At 44.1% G+C, this 8,824-nt stretch overlaps 2 protein-coding genes across 2 annotated transcripts; both read right to left on the bottom strand.

Annotated features, from left to right (window-relative positions):
- Positions 1–1,646: 1,646 nt before the first annotated feature.
- On the bottom strand, positions 1,647–3,585 carry LOC118432651 (protein rolling stone-like). Its single transcript, XM_035844286.1, has 2 exons — positions 3,454–3,585; positions 1,647–2,438 (listed from the first exon to the last, which is right to left on the bottom strand). The coding sequence occupies exons 1-2, from the start codon at positions 3,541–3,543 to the stop codon at positions 1,647–1,649; spliced, it is 882 nt and encodes a 293-aa protein (XP_035700179.1). The 5' UTR covers positions 3,544–3,585.
- Positions 3,586–5,381: 1,796 nt separating this feature from the next.
- LOC118432650 (protein rolling stone-like) lies at positions 5,382–7,980 on the bottom strand. Its single transcript, XM_035844285.1, has 2 exons — positions 7,852–7,980; positions 5,382–6,303 (listed from the first exon to the last, which is right to left on the bottom strand). The coding sequence occupies exons 1-2, from the start codon at positions 7,939–7,941 to the stop codon at positions 5,503–5,505; spliced, it is 891 nt and encodes a 296-aa protein (XP_035700178.1). The 5' UTR covers positions 7,942–7,980; the 3' UTR covers positions 5,382–5,502.
- Positions 7,981–8,824: the final 844 nt, after the last annotated feature.

Raw genomic sequence — 8,824 nt, 5'->3', positions numbered from 1 at the left:
TCACTGAGTCAGGGTCAGGTCATACACCGCGCCCTTTGGCATGACGTCATGCAGCGCTATTTTAGAACATCGGTCTTTGGAATGTTCTCTATTCTAAAGTTCTCTGTATTCTATAGTTCTCTTTATTCTATAGTTATCTTCTCTCGTTTTTCTTTGTATTTTGTAACATTCATACTTCCACAGTGAACAGGTTTATAATTTGCGGAAGGCCTTGTTTTGTATCTTACAAAGGTTATCTGTGTATATGGAGGAGGGGGGGGGGTCACAAACAAGTAACTGTTACATGTTCATCACACAATGGGGACTATAAGATTGAAAGTTTCAGTGTATACTAAAGGCTTTCTCGTACGAAACAAAGATGAAACGTCATGTACATGCAAAGAGTTGAGGAGACGTAGGGCGCGTATAGCGTCCTCTTACGGAGATCGTATGTATTGCAAATTCCTTGCAAGGCTGGGATTTTCCATAATGAGTCCCATACAACGTATGCTACGAAACTGTCTATTTTCAATATTTGTAACGTTAAACGTTTCAACTTGGGGAAATAATCATCTGGGGTGATAGCTCTTTTCTGTGACAGACTTCATCCTAAATGTCTATCTCGCAATTTTGCAATCCGATATTCACACTCAAATCATGTTACCTTTTGAATTGCTGGTTCCCACGTACCGACATTGCTACAGGTAATTTGGAATCCCCTCCAGAATGTGGGGCAATAACGAAATTGTACAAATTCTTTATTTTGGTTGGTTCAGCTTGTGCCTCGCGTTTCAGACAGTGACTGGAATATTCGACAAGTAATAGACTATCACATAGATAGTACACTTAGATTATATCCATAATAAAACAGGAGACGGGGGTATGCCAAAAAGCAGTTACTCAAGCAACTGGATATGGATTTGGAAACGGTCAGACGTTTCAACTGGAATCCACCAGTTTTCGTCAGTGACACAGAAGTGATCTGGAAGAAACAGATCTTTTATACTCTAGCTATGAATGAGGACAATTTCAGATGTCCAATCGGAAACGTTGTAAGACAATTTCAGACTGAAGAAAATTTTGATTCGAAAGAGAACAAAGGTAAGGCAAAGTCAAGCTGAAGACAATTTTGGATTTCAAAGGAAGGCAAGGGGATAGTACTATACTCAAAGTCAAATGCTCTTATTTAATAAAAATCAATTATAAACATTCTAATATAATCTTATACTGACACTTTATTGGTTGGCAAGGTATAGCAAGCAAATTGAATATATGCATATTTACAAGTGTTCCGAGTGTGAGACATGTACATATGAATAAAGTTATGTACATGGTCATATGTAACAGAAAATAAGCGACATAGGACGTACTGATAATAAATTCAAATTTGATATTGGGTGTTAGTTGACACATATTTTGACAGTAGATGGAGATTTAGATGACGATTATAGATGAACTTCAATATTTAAATAGACCTTGGCAATGATAAATACACCTGTATTGATAAATGAAAAACAGATGTTTCGATGACAGCCTGTCACCTTCTTCAGAGCAATACTGACTGCTGTCACTACAGATACCGATAGGCGTCGCTGCTCACAGATGCGGTCCCAAACGTCAAGTATTTACATATACACGGCCAAATCACACGAAACAGGGCCATGGCTTTAGGCGAGTCCATGTTCACGACGCTGTTCCATTTGGACATCCACTTTGGCGCTGCGCCTTTTCACGTGACCTGCCAACATCTCGCGAGCAACGGCGAGACCGAATATGACCACGTGACACAGCGGGACCGCAACCAAGACGCTCCCAGCGGCGATACCAGCGGCCATTGCGGGGTTGCCTCCGTAATCGAGGACTGGATAAATCCAAGGATTGTTGTTGACGTCGGTACCACCCGCTACCCAGTAGATAACCGTAAAGATCACATACGCGAGCGCAAAGGCTGACGGGTAGACGAAATGGAACAGACGGAGTGGCAGAGCGCTGACGGACACGTCAATCACGATGACGACACAGTTCATGGCGTGGAACAGGATACTGCGAGGGCCTGTGTCGTCCGCGAGTAGTGCCCAATATGCGATGGTGATGTACAACCCAATGCCAAAGACCACGTTGTAAAAGACCCAGTACCCTTTGTAGTACCACGGAAGCTTGAGCGACTGGCTTGTTTGGTGAATGGCATCAGTAGACCTCGCCGTTGTGACATCATTGTTGGGAAAAGTCGGACGGTCTTCGGGCGATTTCGGGCGACATGAGATGCCGAAAACGTCAATGAAGCAGAACCCGGCGCTCACTATGCTGTGGACCGTGAGAATGATGTAGCCCAGTTCGGTCAGGTAGATCAGCGACTTGGGGCTGACACCGTAGATCGAGTGCGCAGTCGCGTAGGTGCAGACCTGGTACAGACATGTCACTGTGCGGTAGATCAGGAACGGTACGGGGCTGCTGAACCACTGGAACATGAAAAAAAACAGATATTAGCTTCGATGTAAAGCTCTTAACGTTTTGGTAGATCTCATGATATTGAAGAGAGTCTGTTGTTTGAATTGATGAACAGTCAGCAACAATCTTAACATTTCTTTCTTTCTTCCCTTTCTTCCTACACACACACACAAACAAACAGACACGTACATACACATGACAAAAACTATCTATTCCTGCATTAGATTTGAATATTAAAGTTACTTAGCCTTTCCAAATCCCAAGCGTGTTGTACATTCACGTCATAGCAATTTGTCATGAGGCGCCAATACTAGTACCTGGTAAGCCTATTGACTGGCTGAAACATAAGTACGCCACTGTTGTTCTAACGTGTCGGGAAAATAAAGGTTAAGTTCGCTACTGGGCCTCCTAGTTCTACCCTTTGTACAGATTTAGCCGGAGTCAGGTCACAATACAATGTAATTAAGTAGGTAACGTTACGGATTGGGTCCCCATGTACGCAGGCCTATTGAGCCGGAACAAAGACGATAGGAATGGGTGTTACTTCTTATATTACCTCGATTGTTATTACTCTTACGTTAACCTAATTTTCACCACCACAGAGTCTTCCGCGAGGAGTGCTCAATAAGATTCCGACTCGATCACGAAGACTCAAGGGGACAACCCAACAATATAAGAAGTATGGAGCTTTTATGAATATCCACGAAAACTCAAAATCATCGTGGCCATATGGCGTTGTCTTAACTGAAAAGACATGGATATCTGACTTCAAGCAGAGCACGGAGGGTCCTAATGTTGGCCCGCACACCTCAGGTCGCAACTCTCTTTTGTCCATGGTTTTCGTTCTCTTTCACCTAATGCTAACTATTTTCAAAAGGGCCTAGCTCACCAAAAACTGATGAATCTTTAAAAGTTTTGGTGGACATTCAGTTAAGGTCTTTATACGTCGAGTTCGAAACTTGAGTTGTGTCCCTTATTTTTCTTGTTGACACCAAAAACGTATTAAGCAACCTTCTATCGTCTTACCGGACTCCTTGTAAAGTCACGAGGCTGTCCGTGGTTCAGACCGAATGACTTGAGTCGAAATTCTTGCCGAAACCGCCCCTTACTCGCCATTGTTTCTCCGTACGCGTGTTCTCTTCTTCCCCACCTTGGCCAGACATAAACAAGAACAAGCATGTAGAAGCTGACCTGGACGTGAACCATGTCGCTAAGCAACACCTTACCTGACGTCAAAGACGAGCGAAATAACGACCAGGATGTAATAATACAGTAATGCAGGACTCTGATTTTAATGGTGATAAATGAGTAAATGCAGATCTTCAGAGATTTGAAACGCATACAGCGATACATGCCGTGAGAGTCGTAAGTTCTAGTAGCTGTTTTTCAGCACCTGGCGGAGATCAAATGTACTGCACCAGGGCTGAGATTTTTATAGAGTGACGCAGGAAAGCGATTTTAGAGGGTCAACATTCAACAATGGTAATGAGTCGTATACATTAGAATGCATCATTAGCACAAATAAGGGCACATTACATTCGTCTTATTATGCTCTTTCTATTTCAATGCAGAATTCAAGTTAACAACAGTGTTCAAAAGCTGCTTATCTCTATTTCAAACTATACAAGTTTGACTCCAATGCCGGTGAATCATTTGATCAGGTTGGCAAACAAGTTCTTTATTCACAAGTACATACAGTAAATATTACATGAAAGACGGTGTCTGACAGACATCGAAACGTTGGAAGTGAGCACAACTCTGATTGTGTTCAGAAGAACCTTACTATATGAGTATTTTACCAACCTGATGCAACTATTTACGGAGTATTATATGATTCAATGAGGTTTTAATCAAAGCCTTCTTTAACGGTCCGACATTTCAGGGACCGTATGGCACCTCGTGGCAATAACGACTGGTTCTTCTTTGCTCTTCAGGTAAGTTTGCTGATAGGCATTCTAATGCGAATCATTCAACAACGGCTCATGACTGGAAGGAGTCATATCATGCCCGTAGCCAGGGGGGGGGTTCAGGGGGTGCGGAAGCCCCCCCCCAATACGCTCAAAGGTCCGCTTTTTGACACTCAAATGTCCACTTTTTTTGCTTTTTCATGTCCAACATCTTTTTTCCAAGGCATTGTCATGATTTGCATTTTTCACAAAATGATAGACATTTTGTTCAATCTTAGTGGGCCTATCAGCAAAATTTGCCCCAGAAAGTACAGGAAAATAACATTTCAGAGGGTCCAGATTTCAAATTTCCTGGACCTCCAATGCGTCGGCTTGCGGCATTGGGGGCGGACATGGTGAACATGATGTGGTGGGTGCGTTGCCCTTAATAGAAAAATCATTAAATTTAGCTTAGTTTAGCAGCAAAATTTGCCCCGGAAAATGCAGGAAATGGCGTTTCAGAGGGTCCAGATTAAAGATTTCCCGGACTTCCGGAATTCCCTTCCGACAGCAAACGCCTCCGGTGCTAGACATTGTGAAAATATGTTGGGAGGGGGGGGGGGGCGTCAACCACAAAAGAATGTTTCTGTAAGAGAAATGTCATTGAATTTAGCTAAGTCTGGTTACAAAATTTGTCCCTCAAAATGTCTTAAATACCTTTTCAGAAGGACCAGATTTAAAAATTGCCCCGGACCTCCATTGCGATGCCTCACGCCGCCATATTTTCGGTGAAAATATGAAGACTTACGCCGAATACCTAGTGTATTTCAATAATACCTTGTGTATTTCAATAGTAATTCTATTAAACTCGTCCAGCAAATTTCGCCTGTCAAAATGCAGGAAAAAGCATTTCAGAGGCGCTCGATGGTCCCTCAAGGGTCCTCGAGTAGTAAAAAGACCCCCCCCCCAACCAAAATCCTGGCTACGTATACGGGGATGCATATGATGTATTAGTGTAGTAGTGGGAAAATAACTTTTCGCGGTGGTTCGCCGTAGCACCATACATTCTCTTACAGCCATGAAAAAATTGGTCGCGGTGGTTTTAAGTGGGCGGTGAAGCGGCCAACGCGAAAACTGTCAACAGAAAACCACCGCGAAAGTTTCTACATTTACAGTATTGCAGGGGCAATCAGGCGCGTTCTTCCTCTCGGTGCTGTTCCATTCGGACGTCCTCGCTGATAGTGAGGCTGGGCCTCCTCACGAGACCTGACAACATCTCGCGAGCAAGAGCGAGACCGAAGAGGATCACGTGACACAGCGGGATGGCTACCAACACGCTCCCAGCGGCAACCCCCGCGGCCAGTCCGGGCTTCCCTCCGTAATCAATCACCGGGTAGATCCAAGGTCTGTCGAAGAAGTCGGTACCGCCCGCCGCCCAGTAGATGACCGTAAAGAGCATGTACGCGAACCCAAAGGCTGAGGGGTAAACAAAATGGAGTAGACGGTACGGCAGCCCGCTGACCACAACGTCGATCACGATGACAACTGAGTTTATGGCGTGGAACAGAATGCTGAAAGTACCCTCGTCATTCGCGAGCAATGCCCAGAACGCAATCGTGATGTACAGACCGGCGCTGAAGACCATGTTATAGAAGACCCAGTACCCTTTGTAGTACCACGGAATTCTGGGCGACTGGCTTGTTTGGTGAATGGCGTCGGTAGACCTCGCCGTTGTGACGTCAGCATCGGGAAAGGTCGGGGGGTCGTCGGATGATTTCGCGCGACATCGGCTGCAGAAGAAGTCGACGAAGCAGAGCACCGCGCTGACTACAGTGTGGGCTGTGAGGATGATGTAACCCAGTTCGGTCAGGTAGATCAGTGACTTGGGGCTGAGTCGGGCGTAGAGCGAGTGTGCAGTCGCGTAGGTGCAGACCTGGTACAGACATATCACTGCGCGGTAGATCAGGAACGGCACGGGGCTGCTGAACCACTGGAACATTAAAAAAAACAGCGGTTAGTTGGGATCAAAAGGTATCGTCTATATACCCTCTAGAATGACAAATCGCATGATATCAAAATTGTCTGCCACATTCCAATTCATCTGCAAGAAGTTAGAAACAAGACAACCAGAGATTGCATACTTCACCCCCTCGCCTTCTTTCAGCCCCTCGCCCTCTGGTAGAGCGCATAAAGTTAGAAGCTGCATTACAAACGAACACACACACACGCACGCACACACACACACACACACATACATACAAACATACACACACTCGCACTCGCACACATAAACACACACACATAAACGCACACACAAACACACACACACATAACAAACACTCTCTTGTGGTGAAGTAATAAGTTTGAGTATTACGTTCAAAGTTCGTGTCGTAAGTTTACTCCATATTATATCATTTTGAGGCGCCAATGTTTAGTACACACTGACGCAACCGTACTGAAACTCAGTCAAACCTGTATATTCGCGGCCACCTTTGCATAGCGGTCACCTGGCCATGGCCATAATGGCCACTTTTTGTCGGTCCCTTGGAATGACGCAACCGACAGAAATAAACAAACACGCCATTGTAGCTCTTAACAGAGAAGGCATGTATGTATACTCCGTTAATTGGGTTCAAAGGTAAGGTTAGGCGTAGTCTTTGATCCGAGTTGCACATGTTGACCTATGTTATGTATCACATCTATGTTATATATGTTGTAGCCCTTTAATATGTTGACGTAGACGAGGATTGATACTTAATTGTCATATAGCCAGGAGCATTCTGACCAATCAGGGGAGCGATACCCACCTGCCTGGCCTCAATCTACGTGTTACGGCGTCATGCGTCAGCAGAAAGGAATGCTTTGTACAGTGTGCAGTCCATGTTAGAGTTAATCCAAACATTATTACTGTTCACATTCCTTCAAATTTATTGAATATGTACAACTATAACTTAGGATTGAATAGCAACACACTTGTCCCAGCAGAAGGGAATTTGTCTTTATGTCAAGCCTTGGAAGTCTTGAATAAAGGATGTATGTATTATAAAGGAATTTGTTGCTTAAATGGGTCAGTTACGCTCACTCAGCTACGCTCACTCGGTGGTTTATTCGGTGGTTATCGCACCTGACCAGGGATTATCTCACCATATACACCGAGGATAAGGCGGGGCATTAACCCTTTATTAATGCACAGTGGACTCCAACTAATTGCATGACGGCCTATCGCATACGTTAAATTCAATTCGTGCTTGGTGTGTGATATATTTAACGTTACTTCCTTTTACGTGTTTTGTACCACTAGAATATTGTCATGTTGCACAGATTAAAGTAGGCAGAGGGACTTGGTAGGTGGGTACCAGTAGGTACAGATTTAGTGCCCATCTACATAACGTTAGATATAAGGAATTGAGAAAAAACTTAAAGAGCTAATCGATCCTGTCAATAGCAATGCTACTTCTTATATTCCCTCTATTGTGGTAGTAATTTACGTTGCCCATGGTGTACCTTTTATCATAGAGTCCATCAGATAAAAACTTACCGGACTCCTTGTAAAGTCTTGGTGATCCCCGTGATCCAGTCCGAATGACTTGAGCCGAAACTCTTGTCGGAACCTTTCTCTGCAGGCCATTGTTTTTTCAGTTCCCGGATACTTTTTGCTTCACTCCCGTGGCCAGACGTACACTAGAGCAAGGTCGCACCACGTGAGCCGAGAATTGTCGCCCCCGCAACACCTGATCTGACGTCACAGAGCAAGCAAGGTAATGACGAGTACATAAAACGGCAAACTGACCTTTATGGTGATAAATATGTAACGTTACGTTGATCAAGGTGTCCGAGATTCAAAACGTATACCACCGTAATGGTGATATATACACTCTGTGAGAATGTCACGTTATCGTTTTTATCAATTATGGCTTAAAGTAAATGTAAATCTAGTTTTGCCCTCCAAAAAAGGTTTACACCAGATAAGAAATGACTGTGCCCATTGACCAAGTGCTTTTTGACTGTTTGACATTTCCTCGTCGCCATTTTGTTGTGACGTTGGAACCAAACATTTGATCAGAAAAATACACCAGGCACGATGTAGTGTCGCAGAGAAGTAGATTGACTAACCTTGGTACAGAAGGATGTATGTTGTTTCAGAACTACAAACTCTGACGGCTGTCTTAAATTTGCAGGGAGTCTGTCGTGACTACAGTGTCTTACGGTGTGTCATTCACGTCTGCACTGAGGTGGTTTGACCACCCACATAAGGGTAATTATGGTTGGGTTTGGCTGCCACTGTCTATTGTGCTACATTGCCACAGGGCCAATGTCTATTTATGGTGTGTCAGTCGTGTGGACATAACGATACACCGTAAACTGCTAATGACGTTACTTTTATAGCCTCCATTGCAGGCTTCGAACAGGGCTGTTTTTTAATCATTTTAAGGTTCGACATTTTCAACGTTGGCTAGGTTCTCATATGTCGGGAAAGGGAGTTTGCGGTTGACGTTAGTTTAACTTTTGCC

This window comes from Branchiostoma floridae, chromosome 15 (assembly GCF_000003815.2).
Source record: "Branchiostoma floridae strain S238N-H82 chromosome 15, Bfl_VNyyK, whole genome shotgun sequence".
Classification (NCBI taxonomy): domain Eukaryota; kingdom Metazoa; phylum Chordata; class Leptocardii; order Amphioxiformes; family Branchiostomatidae; genus Branchiostoma; species Branchiostoma floridae.
The sequence above is the reverse complement of the archived record's forward strand: the minus strand, read 5'-3'. Positions and strand labels throughout refer to the sequence as shown.

Coding starts and splice junctions, on each gene's coding strand:
- LOC118432651 (XM_035844286.1), bottom strand. CDS start 3,543: ATGGCGAGTAAGGGGCGGTTTCGGCAAGAATTTCGACTCAAGTCATTC. Junction 2,439..3,453: donor GTGACTTTACAAGGAGTCCG/GTAAGACGATAG, acceptor TTCATGTTCCAG/TGGTTCAGCAGCCCCGTACC.
- LOC118432650 (XM_035844285.1), bottom strand. CDS start 7,941: ATGGCCTGCAGAGAAAGGTTCCGACAAGAGTTTCGGCTCAAGTCATTC. Junction 6,304..7,851: donor AAGACTTTACAAGGAGTCCG/GTAAGTTTTTAT, acceptor TTAATGTTCCAG/TGGTTCAGCAGCCCCGTGCC.